At 34.2% G+C, this 14,970-nt stretch overlaps 1 protein-coding gene across 1 annotated transcript in view; it reads right to left on the bottom strand.

Annotated features, from left to right (window-relative positions):
• The window catches only part of NEK1 (NIMA related kinase 1), a 96,540-nt gene that overhangs the window by 79,430 nt on the left and 2,140 nt on the right, over positions 1 to 14,970 (bottom strand). Inside the window, exons 2-4 of the mRNA XM_054576064.1 lie at positions 7,797 to 7,945; positions 7,290 to 7,386; positions 4,996 to 5,093 (exon numbers count right to left, since the gene is read on the bottom strand). Coding sequence (XP_054432039.1) covers positions 4,996 to 5,093; positions 7,290 to 7,386; positions 7,797 to 7,913 — 312 coding nt within the window. The 5' untranslated portion in view covers positions 7,914 to 7,945. The remainder of the gene's footprint in view (positions 1 to 4,995; positions 5,094 to 7,289; positions 7,387 to 7,796; positions 7,946 to 14,970) is intronic.

Genomic DNA, 14,970 nt, shown 5'->3' with positions numbered 1-14,970 from the left:
TATGGGTGAGCTAAGGATCCTAATATTGTATAAACTTCATGTATACTTAAAAAATTTTTAATTGCAGTAAAATACACATACCACAAATTTAGCATCTTTATCATTTTTAAGTGTATAATTCAGCAGTATTAAATACATTCCTACTGCTGCGTGACCATCACCAACCATCCAACTCTAGAACACTTTCATCTTGCAAAACTGAAACTCTCCATACCCATTACAAAATAACTCTCCATTCCCCCTTTCTCCCCAGTCCCTGGAAATCACTATTCTATGTTCTGTCGCTATAATTTTTACTACTTGAAGTACCTCATATAAGTGAAATCCTACAGTATTCATCTTCTTGTTACTGACTTATTTCATTTAGCATAATGTTCTCAAGTAGATCCATGTTGTAGCACATTTCCTTCCTTTTTAAGGCTGATTTATATGAAGAAGCTTATTTCTGTAACTTTCTTATTCATTTTACATGTCTTGTAGCTTTTTGTCCCTCACTTTCTGCAGTACTGTGTTTAGTTGATTTTTTTTTATAGTGAAACATTAAAATTTATCTCTCACTTCCTTTTGCATATATTCATTCTATGTCTATTTTCTTTGCAGTTTTCATGGGGATTCACATTCAATACCCTAGTTATAATACCCTAATTTGGATTTGTACCAGCCTAACTTCAGTAACAAAAATCCGGCTCCTTTACATTTCCATCCCATTCCTTTCAGTTATTGATGTCACTAAATTACATCTTCATACATCTTTTTGTGTCCAAAAAGAAACTGGTGATTTCTTAAAAGCAGTAGTCTCTTAAATTATATAGAACACAAAATGATGGCGTTACAGGTTATAATACTAGCTTTTAGAGAAATAACTGCCTTTTAAAAATGCATTAATCTCTTAAATCATGTAAAAAACAAAAGGGGAGTTACAAATCATTATTATGATAATAGCTTTTATAGTTGCCTATATATTTACCTTTTCTGAGATCTCTATTTCTTCATATGGCTTCAAGTCACTGCCCAGTGTTCTGTCATTTCAGTCTGAAGGACTCTCTTTTGCATTTCTTTCAATGCAAGCTGAGCAAGGATTAACCTCTGCTTTTGTTTACTTGGGAATATCTTAATTTCACCCTCATTTCAAAGGACAGTTTTTCCAGATATAGGATTTTTGGTTGACAGTTTTTCTTTTAGCACTTGAATATATCAGCCCAAGTCTTCTGGTCTCCAAAGTTTCTAAAAAGAAATATGCTGATCATCTTACCAAATCGCTGGTATATGTAATGAGTCACTTCTCTTCCTGTCTTTGCCTTTTAACAATTTAATTACAAGGTCTTGGTGTAGGTCTATTTGAGTTCAACCAACTTAGACTTTGTTGAGCTTCCTAGATGTTTATATTCATGTCTTACAAAACATTTGGGAAGTTTTCAACATTAATTCTTCAAATATTCTCTCTGCCCCTTTCTGTCTCTTTCCTCTCTCTGGGACTCCCGCAATGTATACGTAGTTCTACTAGATGATGTTCCACAGGTCCCTTATGGTCTGTTTACTTTTCTTCCAGTTTTCTTCTTTCTGTTCCTCAGATTCAATGATTTCCACTGTCATAGCTTCAATTCGCCAATTCTTCCTTTTACCTGCTCAAATCCATCTCTGAATCCCTCTAATGAATTTTTCATTTCAGTTACTGTACTTTTTGGCTTCAGAATTTCTTTTTGGTTTCTTTTTACATTTTATCTTTGCTGATATTAACATTTTGTTCACATATTGCTTTCTCAACTTTCTCCACATCTTCCTTTAATTTTTTGAGCGCATTTAAGACAGTCGTTTTAAAGTCTTTGTCCAGTAGATCGCCATCAGGTCTCTTTCAGGGACAGTTTCTATTTCTTTTATTATTTTTTAATGTGCCATACTTTCCTGTCTCTTTATATGCCTTGTGATTCTGTCGTTGAAAACTAGTTATTTGAATGTAATTACGTGGGAACTATGAAAAAAGATTCTTCCTCCCTAAGGTTTGCTGTTTTGAATTTATTGTTTTTTAAATTGTCGTATGCTGTCTCTGAGCTGAGGATCAGCCTGAGGTAAAACTTAAAATCTTCTGAGGACTTTTCTAAGCCTGCATCCTTCCCTACCTGTGCATGGTAACTTTTTAATTCCCTGTGTATATGTGGTTACTTTTGAATGTCCTAGTTGGTAATGTCTGGCTCCCAAAAAGGAGAAGAAAGAAATGAAGCAGGAAATAAAAGTATGCTTGCCCTTTAAATCCCCTAGAAGTTATTTCAACAAGAAGGGATGAGGCGTGTTACAATGGGCGGGGGTTGGGGGGTTCGCCTGCTTCTTTGTAACTTGGAGATCAGAAGCAGGTATCAATTATCCGAGCACAGATCCCCAACATTTGGAGGACAGGGGCTTTCTGCTGACACCGCTCTCACAAGGTGCATGCAAGCTGCTCTTGGAATGCCTGCATGGCTGGCTGCGTTGGCACTCAGAAATGGGGGGAGGGGGTAGCTGCTACTACAAAACTAAGAGCTGTAATTGGCTCAAATTAACCACAATTTCCCATCTAAGTATTTCCCTGGAAGTTGCAAGCCTTTAAAAGACTCCAGAGATCCAAATTAGTTCATCAAAATGATGCTGCCACTGTAATTGTATGGATGGGGAGATAGAGTCCCAATGCTTTCTCCTTTGCCATATTCCCCAACTGCTCTCTGTCTGCATTTATTTTCTGCAATACTTTGTTACTTTGTCCTGTCTTAATCAAGTAACCAAATCTCTGACAAGTCTAGATCTTTGCCTTCCCAAGTCTAGATCTTGAATTTAGAAAAAATAAAATAATTTTCAGGTTACTTCTCACTATATATAAATTAGCTCAACGCTGTTGGAAGAGCTGCATGAGAAGACTCAGTTAACAAAACAACTACTAGCTGACAAGTAGAACAAGGACTCAAACCCAAGTCCTCTTACTCTTAAGTTCTGTGCTCTGTCTACTAGGCTTAATTGTGGAAAAGGAGATAAGTAAAGCTTGAGAATTATGGCATTACCTTATATAGTAATACTTAATTAAAATGTAACTCAAGATTTCACTTTCCCATATTTCCTAGTTACTACTAAGAGCCTAAAAGTCCCCACCTGTATGATACCTATTATCAACCAACAGCTTAGTTGTGCCAAATGATATCTAGCATAGACCCAGCTTTCCTAAGTATAATGATATGATATAAGTAAGAACGGTGACCTGTGCTCTAGAGTACATTCCAACCTAGTTGGGAAAATAATTCTGATGTGAAATTACTCAGAGTACATTAAGAAGGGCGCATGATGCAGGAAAAAGAAGTGTAGACTTGGAAGACTACAGTGGAGCATCATATAGCAGTTAGAAACAACACATGCACACACAGCAAAACGGATCAGAAACATAAGACTTACAAAAAAAGTAAAACTAAATGAGATATTCTACAACAAGTATGCACTTAAAATACATGTATACAAAACAATGATAGCCATTTTGCAAAAATACAGAGATATTCATTATACACTGGAATAGCTGACTAAGGAGAGGAGGGGAATGAAAATGGAGTATGAAAATAAGAGTAAGAAGAAACAAAAAACACAGGCTCTGCTAGAATGCAACATAAAGCAGCTATTAAAACTAACATAATTGATCTATTTGGACTAACATGTAAAAAGCAAGATAACGTTGAAGCGATAAAAGCAAGGTAAACCATAGTATATATAGTATCCTATTTCTGAGTATGTATCTCCGTTTTCACATGTACATGTGCAAGTATGAAAAACAGTTCTGGAAGAATATGCCAAACTAAATCTCAGGGACAGAGCAGTGAAAAAGAGGACCTTCCATTTCTGAACTTTTAAATAACTTTACAGTTTAAGTTTCTAAAAAAATTTTCACAAACTTTGGAGTAACAGGTATATTCAAACACTAATGATGTGATTCTGGGAAAGCTACTAAACCTCTTTTATATTTCTTACCTATTAAGTAAAAAAATAAACTATATTCATACAAGGGGATATACAAATTAAAACAGACAACAAACACAGCGCTCCTAGTACAGTGCTTCCTCTACTCCCCTATGTAAAAGTAGGCAATTAAAATTAAAAATGGGTGATAATGAGAAATGCAATTTAGAGGAGGAAAAGGTCATGGAAGATAAGACCTAAGCTGATCTTAAAAAAAGGTAGAATATTAATAAGAGTTGGGGGTAAGGTATTACCAAAATACTGTAAAGACATAATAAGCACACAGGAAGAATGAGATGTATAAACATGTGCCTCAGTGTCTAATACAAAAATGCATATTCAATAATATCTGTTAAATAAAAGACACAAGGTGCACATTGGGGTATAATAGGAAAAAAGCAAGAATACTTAGTTAGGGTAGGGTAGAGTCATACTTTAGAGATCCTTGATATCAAAACAGAGGTTAGATTTAATGCAGTTGCCCAAACGAGGCTTCTAGAGCCAGAGTTATATACCAAGCCGTATTTTAGGGAGATATTGGCTGGCAGCAGTAAGCCAGATTGACAAGAACTAGAATTAACCAGTTACAACAAATAATTCAGTTATATACATAAATATATGTATTTTATATATATATGTGTGTACATGTATATATACACACACACACAGAATATACAGGGTGAGGCAAAAGTAGGTTTACAGTTATTCATATGGAAAATAATACAATAATTAATAAATAATACAAGGCTAAAATCTGTGTTTAAAGTACTTACAACTGCAAAACTACTTTTGCTCCATCCTGTATATTATACATATAACAATATTACAGACAGGAAATGAGATGGGGAATGGAACCAAGATGGCAGCTAATTAGAACAGAAATGTGATTTAAGAATTAGAATATGATACTGAACTGCCCTAGTAATTACAATTAGCATTTGTAGTTATAAGTAAATACATATATAAAGAAACTTTGAGTTACTTCTAAATAACAATATGGAGGAAGAGTCAATCTCCTACATGGTAACTCACCTGATCCTCTTGAAACAAAATGCCTTTTTGAGCATTTATTCGTTTAAAAAGATCCCCTCCTTCACAGTAATCCATCACTATGTAGAGAGAGCCATTTTCTACAAAACATAAATATTACATTCCATTTTTTAACATGTGTATCAAAAGTATAGATAAATTAAAGGTACTCAAAGGTTTACTAAAAATCAGCAATTAACTAATTGTGTTCTGTTAAACCAAAAACAGAACCACATTTGAAAGAATTAGAGTGCAAAGTCAAGGTATACTGGTCACACAGATTATACAAGAACTTGGGTTAATAACTCCATCATTAATGAGCTTCCCATCAAGAATATACCATCTTATTGGACAGTGCTGCGCACATTGACCCAAACATCTCTGGAATACAGACAATAGGTAGACAGGTATATAGACACTCCTTCACTCACAATGGGGTTACGTCCCAGAAAACCCATCTTAATTTGAAAATATGTAAGCTAAAAATGCACATTTTATTTTTATTTTTTAAAAGGTGTTATTTATTTATTTATTTATTTAAAGAGAAGGGTGGGAGAAAGAGAGAAAGAGAAATATCAGTGTGGTTGCCGCTTGAGTGCTCCCTACTGGGGAGCTGGCCTGCAACCCAGGCACGTGCCCTGACTGGGAACTGAAACAGCAACGGCAACAGGCTGACACTCAGTCCACTGAGCCACACCAGCCAGGGCAAAAAATGCATCTTTTAATACTTATTATAAATACTTTCATGACTCTTCCCAGGGGGGTAGACACTTCTTAATCCTTCTCTCCACTCTTATTCTTTCACAAGAATAAAACTACACTTATTCTTCCCAAGGAAGGGAGAATGGCCAATACCACTTCTAACATTTAGGAAACTACTACTTACTAGTGAAGCAACTGCAACTCGAATAACTGTTTTCCCACTTTTCACTTCTCCCAGTACCCTGTGTGCTTATGGCCTTATTTTTAGCAGGATTTATTTCTTGAACCTTGTGGTGGTGTTATTACTCCTTATAGTGCTGCCATTCCCTTCTGCTCAGAAAATACAGTAGAATATAACACTGATTTATTAACAATACTAACCCCTAGGAATGAGGGCGGAATGGGAAGAACAGAGAACTTAGGGTTCATGCATATCTGTACTTTTTTGATATGTTTACTATGAACATGTATTCCTTTAAAATTAAATAGTAGCAATAATAAAACTATTTCAAGAATGTGCTACACCTTATGAATTATTTAGATGTTTCTATGTGAAGCATTCACATAAATACAAAACATCTGTTGGAGTATTTGTTGATATACATTCAAGTCTTTCAACTTGAAATATTAAAATCCTAGTGGTTAAAAAAAAACTAAACAATAGATACTGGGAGAAAAATAAATAAAGAAAATTAAAGGTAAATAAAGATAACTTAAAAAAAATGTCCTGGGAAGGAAGAGATGGTTAATGTCGTACTCTCACCCTAGGTATAAATCCTCATTTCACTGCCATAATATAATAAAAAAAAATCTGAATATCTCATGACATAATGTGTTAAATGATCCATATTTTAAAAAGTATGTTCTATTCTAACAGATACCAAGTTTACCTGGGAGCAAGGATACTTTTTTTCTAATTCAGACTCTGAAACTGGTATATGATGTGACCCTGAAACAGTCATTTAAACTATCTCCTACTTTCAATCTAGAATATCTTTCTGTTTAATAATTTAGAGGGATTTATGATAATAATAGGAATGACATCAATCAGATTTCAATAAGCCACCTGGACCTGTCTTTAAAGAAGCTTTGCCTTATCTTAGTTCCTGCATTAACAAAAATAATTATATATATATTTCCAAAACAGCAATACAGCTATGACATTTTAAGAACTTGAGAACACTTTCAACATACCTCAATATTATAAAAATGAGGTATAGAGGAGAATACTAATGAGTAGAATACTTTCTAAAGCTCAGAACATTTTCTCAGTAGCAGTACTGGTAGCACTTAAAAGGAGTATAGTTTCAACAGATATAAATTACTATTCCTGCTTTTTCCAAATTCTTGCACTCACTCCATTGCTTCTATTTAAGAAATCATAGTAACCGTGAGCCAGTATTAAACTACACAGGGGTGGTGTGGTGTATTCTCTTAGAATCAAGCTGATACTCATATGCATATGTATTGAAGCAAAAATTATATACTTTTCTTCCTATGATTACATTTACAAAAAGATTCCCTATAGGGAAAATATCCAAAAGTCATCATATGGCTTATGAGCATTTGGAACTCTCTTGAAATATTTATCTGACCTTCAAATGATTCTCTATACTGGACAATATTTGGATGCTTCATGTTTGCCAACACTGCAACTTCTCTCCTTGATTCTTCCCTTTCTTTGTTGGACATCTTAAATGGGAGGAAGAAAGAAAATATCAAATTAAATATCACTCACTACACAACCCAGAAGTCCATCAATAAGAAATGGTTAAAAAAATAATGGTAATAAAGCATGGTCCAAGTAACAAAAATGCAGTCAGAAGTTAAAAAGACTGAGCTGAATCAACAGGTAAAAACATTTTAAGATGTTCAAACTACATTAAGTTACAGATCAGCAGACATATAAACACAAGTGCACATCACAGGAAAAAATCGGAAAGGATATATAGACTATTCTGAAATAGTGGCTTTCCTGGGACCATGGTAGTTTTCCACTTAGGGTTATACATGGCCACACATTTTTTTAATTTCTAACAATGAGTCCTTTTGTAACCAGACTATTACTTAAATAACCAAATGAAAAATACTCGTATACTTACTCTTGAGATATTAATTTCCTTGATAACATACTGTCTGCCATCTTCTGTAGATTTAACAAGAATGGCTTTTCCAAATGAACCTTCTCCAATCTTCTGCAGTCTAACATACTTCTCCATGGTTCTTTTTCTAAGGCATCTTAAATGATATGCTAGACATAAACAAAAGTAATAGTTAACAGAGTTAAGCACATCTTCTATAACAATTATAATGTTTAATTTATATTGTAATTCCTTAGCAATTTGTTTACTTAAAAAGAGTATTTTAAATATTTATTGCAAGTTTAAAAAAACTTTGTATCAATTTTCCTCATGCAACCTGGTTGTAGCTAAAAAGAGAAAATCAGGTGACAATGCAATTTATAGGAATGTTTTGTAAAGTCAAATACTGTATATACTTAATGTATATGGAAAGAGGAGCAAACTTTTTCTTGCATGAATTAATTAGCAACACTATTGTATTATCTCTAATAAGAATGAAAACTTAGTAAGACTATTTCCCAAAGTTATTTAACTAATCCCTTATTAGACATTTAAATTGTTTACATTTGCTATCCTAAAAAAAACTTCAGATAAAATTTCTGTGTACATTTTTACATACTTATTATAAAAATTCCTTAGGATAAATTCCTAGTCCAAAGACTATGAACATGTTAAAACTTTCAAACATATTGCAGCCTTGGTCAGATGGCTCAGCTGGTTGGAACATTGTCTTGTACACCAAAAGGTTCCCCAGTTGGGGTATGTATGGTAACCAATTGATGTTTCTCTCTCACATCAACGTTTCTGTCTCCGTTTGTCTGTCTGTCCCCCTCTCACCCTCCCTCCCTACTTCCCTCTCTAAAATCAATAAACATATCCTTGGATAAAGATTAATAAAAAAAAGAAAAAGAAAAAAACATATTGGCTAGCTCTCTCAGAAGTGTCTAATAACTTATTCTAACCTGGATAAAAATGCTTGCTCCTAGGTACTCTATTAAAACTGGTTATTATTTTTTAAAACCTTTGAGAGGCAATAAAGGGTACTAGTTAAAGAGCACTGAAACCTTGGGAGTCAGAGAACCTGAGCTTAAATCCTGGCTTTATTACTTATTTGTTATGTGAGCTTGGACAAGTTACTCATCTTCATGTGCCTCAGTTTTATCCACATCTGTAAAATGTGGATAAAAACACTATGTACTTACAGAATTGTTGGATTAGTTAATTTCAGTAATGTAACATGTAAGTAATATACGAACAGAGTTGGCACAGAATGAGCACAGTGTCACTACCAAATGCTGTTGTTATTTATCATGTTTGATGGGGAAAATGGTGTCTCATTTTTAGTTAAATTTATTTTGCATACCAGTGAATCTGAAAAACTCATCCATGCTTATTGAACATTTATTTGTATTTCTGATCATTTGAATTCTTCATTCATGTTCTTTGTCCATTTTCTACTGGGACAGCCTTTTAAAAATTAATTTGCAAACAAAACAAATGAGTACAACAGAACCAGAGGCGTGGAAACAAGGAACAGACTGACAGTGACCAGAGGGGAGGAGGGAGCAGGGGGAAAGAAGGGCAAGCGCCTGGTCAGGGAACATGTCGGGGTGATCCATGGACATGGGCAACAGGGCGGGGATGACCGTCCAGGGAGAGAGGGGTGGGCGGGGCAGGGGGGAGCCGGGGCGGGGGGACTGGGGCAACTGTAACAGAAAAAACAGGAAAATAAAAACAAATTATAAAAAAATAAAGAATTTGAAAATTGACCATCCACATATTACACATAACAAAATACTTTTCTTTTCTTTTTTTTTAGTTATAAAGTAGTAAAGCTCATTTTATAAACCAAAAAAATAAAAAACAAAAAGAGGTGACAAGACTATCAACTTACAGAAACAAAAAGGATTAACACTATGAACAACTGTATGCTGTGGCAGTCAAAATTATGTGTCAACTTCACTGGGTCAGGCGGTGCCGAGATATTCTGTTAAATGTTATTTCTGGATGTGTCTGGGAAGGTGTTTCTGGGTGAGATTAACATTTTAATTGGTAGACAGAGTGAAGCAGATTGTCCTCCTCAATGTGGATGAGCCTTGTTCAATTTGCTGAAGGCCTCAATGGAATAAAAGTCTGAGTATGAAAGAAAAAAAACTAATTTGTAAAAGCTCCTTTAATGAAGATGTGAGCCTTTCTCTGTCATAAAGTCTTTTTTTCTTATATATGCTATTTGCTTTTCAATCTTATTTAAATATAAAACTTTGATATAAATAAATTTCTCAATCTTTTCTTTCAATTTCTGCCTTTGGTATAATTAGAGCCTTACCATACCAAGATATTTGACTAAGGTCATTAGTAGCTTTAGCAATAGTAATTTTAGGAGACTGGTGTGGACAGAAGCCAAATGTGCTGGGTAGTGAAAGCTTTAAAAAGTGAAAGGGAGGAAAAGAGGAGAGAGAGAGAGTCACAATAGCAAGCATTAGCACTGCCTAATGGAAGATCATCATTACTGTGGAGATACATGAATTTAGTTAATCTAAAACTAGTAAATATTTAATTTGCCTAACTTGCTCTTTTCTGTTTCCATGCATAGCAAGCAGGCTTTCTATGCATGATTCCCTTCTAGGAGAAAATGGGTTTTTCATGAAGACTATATTAAATTTTCTGTGACAGTCTACCATATTTTTCATTGTAAATGAACAAATCCTTTTTTTTCATTTCACTGATCAATACTAAAATTTGTTTAATTTTATTTGGCCTCTAAAAAATGATCCAATTTCCTTAAATGACAAAATTCATATTCTGGGTCTGTAAGGTTAAAGGTCAGAACATAGCCTGTTGTAAAATTAATGAGATAATTATTCCTTCTAAAATTTTGTGGGAAAGAGCTTTCTTTAACCTTAGAAAACATTATAACCATTTTCCATTAAAAATTTCCTGTAAGAAATGACAAGGCTTTTAGCACCTTTAAAAGAAACAAGAAATTGACTATTAGCATAACCGTACAGCATTATCAGTAAATTAAAGTAGAAAAGTCACTGAGAACGTTTTCAAATCCAACTTTAATCAAATGGCATAATATAGTGGCTATCTGGGCACCAGCCAGAATTTAATGATTTTTCCAGGACATGAAAGTGTATTACATTACAATGCTATTTAGAAAAAAAAAAAACAAAACAACAAGATAAACTCATCTTAGAAAACTAATTTTTATAAGTCAAATTACATTAAATAATAACCACATAATGAGATTATTTCACAGCCATCCTTAATTTGTAACTTTTGCCAGAAAAAAAATTAAATTAGTCAGTTTGGCCCTGCTTCAAAATTTAGTTGCCAGTTCCTTTCAAAGGACCACAGTAACAAGATAGAATCTCTAAAGAGTCTCTAGTACTGCATCCTGATGCCTACGGCATTAGGGAGCACTGTGGTTCTGACAATTCAGTAGATTACAATCTGCTGCCCCTGGTGGAGAAGGATGACTCTAATTGCCATCAAATAATGTCAAGTGCAGACACCTTTATGAACAATGAAAGGCTTGTGGTTGAGAGTTTCAGAGCAACTGACAATCCTCCTTTCCTGCAGAGTCAAAGGCTAGACAAGTGTAACACACTAGAGGAAATAAAAGGGAAACCCAGAAAGACCGGCTACTTTGTGTCTTCCAACGTAAGTAATTAAGCTACTTATTTCCTGGTTGTAAGATTTAGCTGAATTACAATCTTGGAAGATTTTCTAACCAAATGAAATAAAAGAGAAAATGTACTATAGGCTTACACATCCAAAATCATTATAACATGTAACCAAAAGAACACAAAAATCCTTTTCTAATTTCATTATTGTAATAAACTCAAATTAGAAATAAAATGCCTTTCTATGCTTCAGCTTCCAACATCAAATGAAATCAAATGAAAATCACAATACCAACTTGACAATATTCTTAAGGTCTCTAACAATGATACCAATTTAATCCCCATAAAATACATATCTGATATTGAAGACATTCAAAGCATAAAATCAAAGACATTTTTGATACCTGAGCTTTCCAAAGAGTTATGTGATATAACAAATAAAGCAATGGGTTTGGAAAATAAAAGCTATGTGAACAAGAGCAAACCACCTGACCTTTCCAAGCCTTAGACACTTCATCTAAAAACACTAAAGATTCAAATGTAATGCTATCTGAAGGGCACTATCAACTCTAATAATGACTCAATGAGAAGAAAATAAAAGAGCTAAATGGGTCAAAAAATAGAAAACTCTAACATTGTTTACAACTATACTATCAGCCACAAAGATTAACAGAGATATAGCCAAAGCCTTTCCTTCAGAAAAGTGAAAAGCCACGGGAGTGCTTACTTTAGCCTAAATCTTTAAAAAGTCAAAAAATAAATTGCAACTTACAGTTAAACACAGCAATTGAACATGCAACCTCTACTTCTTCCTCAAACCTAATACAACTTTAAAAGGATAAAAAAAATAAAGGCAGAACAGGAAAAACAGCAACAGCAACAAAATTCTGGAAGCTGACAAACATAAAAACAAGCAGCAACTGACTTGGGAGACTAAACAAAGCTGTATCCCAAGCCAGGAATGGGAAATAAGTCGACTCCCACTACAGGCTATCTCAGTAACTGGAAGCACCAGGCGTCTCTGAGAGTAAGGATATTAGGACTAAAACAAGATTGGGTGACTGTGTAAGAAGCAGTTAGACACACAGTTTGCCTCATCCACCTCTTCCAATCAGGTGATCACCCCTCTCTCAGCTTGGCAGAAGACTAGAAATTTCTCTAGATTGGGGATACCCAACACAACTGAGAATGGAAATGCCAGATTGACAAGCATACCTCATTTTATTGTGTTTTATTTTACTGTGCTTCACAGACATTGCATTTTTTACAAATGAAGGCAAGACCTGCTACAAGCAAAAAAAAAACCAACCCCCCCCCCAAAAAAAATGCAGTGGTTTGGAACCAAACCCACAATATTTCTGAGCCATGCCTGTACAATCTGGGAGATTTAAGTGAAAGTCTACATAGTAAATGGTGAGACTATTCTAATCATAATGGTGTAGCTCATATCAGACCATCCCACCTCCAAAAACAGTAATAAACACCGAGTAAAATATATAAAAGAACATATAGGAATTAAGTGGCTATAATTGAAAGGTAGGAGCGTACCAGTGAGTTCCACATTTCCCCACCTGTGGCATAACAGAACAGAGAGGAAGTAGAAAGCTGCCGTCCTAGCAGGCTGAGGAAAGAGAGGTCAGAGTTTAGGGCTGCCAAAATCCTGCAGAGGAGGGGAAAAAACACAAGGAGTCTAAAAACCAACTTATAAATTCCTCTCCTGTCAGTCAGTCCTTTCTAAAAGGGCAAGAATAAAACAGGCTGGTCCTAACACAGCCTAAAAGCAGTCCTTGACAGGATCAAGGTCATCAGCTGATAATGCCCATCAGCCTGCCAGAATAAAACATAACAATTTTTGGAAGATAAATGTTCCAAAAACTCTAAGACTTTTCATTCACAACTTCTAGCATCCGATCAATAATTATGAGGCATGTTAAGGAAAAAAAAAAGAGAGAACCGGAGAACCAAAACAAACAAACAAAAAAAAACCCCGAACACAATAGATATAGGCTTACAAATGACTCAAATATGGAGTTACAGTTTTAATAACCATGATTAATATGTTCAAGAAAATAAAAGGATGAACAAAAGTGATTTTTTTAAAGATGGAGTTTTTTTAAAAAAAGATTTCAAAGATGGAGAATTTCAACTAGAAAACTAGAAAAAAGAACTAAAGTTTATTTTTAAAATTAAATAATCATTCTAGAATAAAAATATCTGAATTAAGAACTCATTGCATAGGTTTTACAGCAGACAGGATTAGTAACCTGGAAAATGAACCAATAAAAAGATTCATCAGAAGAACAGAGGAAAAGTAAGAAAAAAAAATTAAAACATACAAGGAAGGAAGGAAGGAAGGAAGGGAGGGAGGGAGGGAGAGAGAGGAGAGAAGGAGAGGAAAGAAGGGAGGAAAGGAGGGAGGAAGGCAGGAACGGTAGATTGTGAATGAATAGAAAGATTGAGTATCAGAAAGATTTTAATTCTTAATCTCTAAATTTACCAGTAATGCTCATAAAAACAAAAGCTTGGGGGTGAGGGTGAGAGAGATAAGGCAAGATGATTTTAAAGCTAATACAAAAAAAGCAAGGATAGCCAGAGAAATACTGGGGGAAAAAAAAGACCAATGAAGGAAAACTTGTTCTACTTCATATCAAGACACATCATGAAGCTATTAATAAAGAGATTAATATGACTACCTAAAAATCTCGCATAGCAAAAACTAGTGTAAGTCAAAATTCAAAAGACATAAAGAAAATATATACATATACATATCTATAGCTTAAATCAGATCACCAAGGGTTCATTTTTCTAATAAACAGGAAGCTCCTACACATTCGTAGGAAAAAATCCAACAGAAAAATGGACAAAGAATATGAAGTTAAAAGTTAACAACAGAAAGGAGTATGATGTTACAATGCGCAAAGGTATGCAATCTCACATAAAGAAAAATACATTTTAAAAGTACAAAAGATAAGTTTTGTTACGTATATTTTACCACAATAAAACAAAAGTACAAGAGATAGCATTTTTTAGCCATCAGAGTGGCAAAATTCAGAAAGTTTGTTATTTTACAGTTGGGGGAAAATATAAGGAAACAGAATATGGTGAGAATACAAACTGATACAAATACTAATTTGGCAATGTCTACCAAAGTTATAAATGTTCAGACACTTTAATGCAGCATTTCTCTAGGAAATTACCCTATAAATATTTTCAAATGTATTAAAATGAGACACATACAAAGTTATCCTCTGTAGCACCACCTGAAATGGCAGCTTAAATATACATCAAGTCTAAGAGAAGGAAACATTTATATTGACATGGATTAACCTCTAAGGTCCAGAATAATAAATAAGTCATACTCCCTCTGCATATTAAAAGGAAATATATGTGTATTTATATTTACATTTATTTATGTGTGTATAAGTATATATGACCCTTACACCCTTACATGTATAAACACACACATAACTGCTTGTATAAGTAAGTAATAACTGAATGAATACAAAATAAACTGGTAATATTGACTGCCTTTAAGGAAGAGAACTGAGTAGTTGAGAAGATGAGTT

Source organism: Pteronotus mesoamericanus, unplaced genomic scaffold (genome assembly GCF_021234165.1).
Source record: "Pteronotus mesoamericanus isolate MK-2021 breed Mesoamerican mustached bat unplaced genomic scaffold, CSHL_Meso_final contig_32, whole genome shotgun sequence".
Taxonomy (NCBI): domain Eukaryota; kingdom Metazoa; phylum Chordata; class Mammalia; order Chiroptera; family Mormoopidae; genus Pteronotus; species Pteronotus mesoamericanus.
Note: the sequence above shows the minus strand (reverse complement) of the source record. Positions and strands in the feature narration are given on the sequence as shown.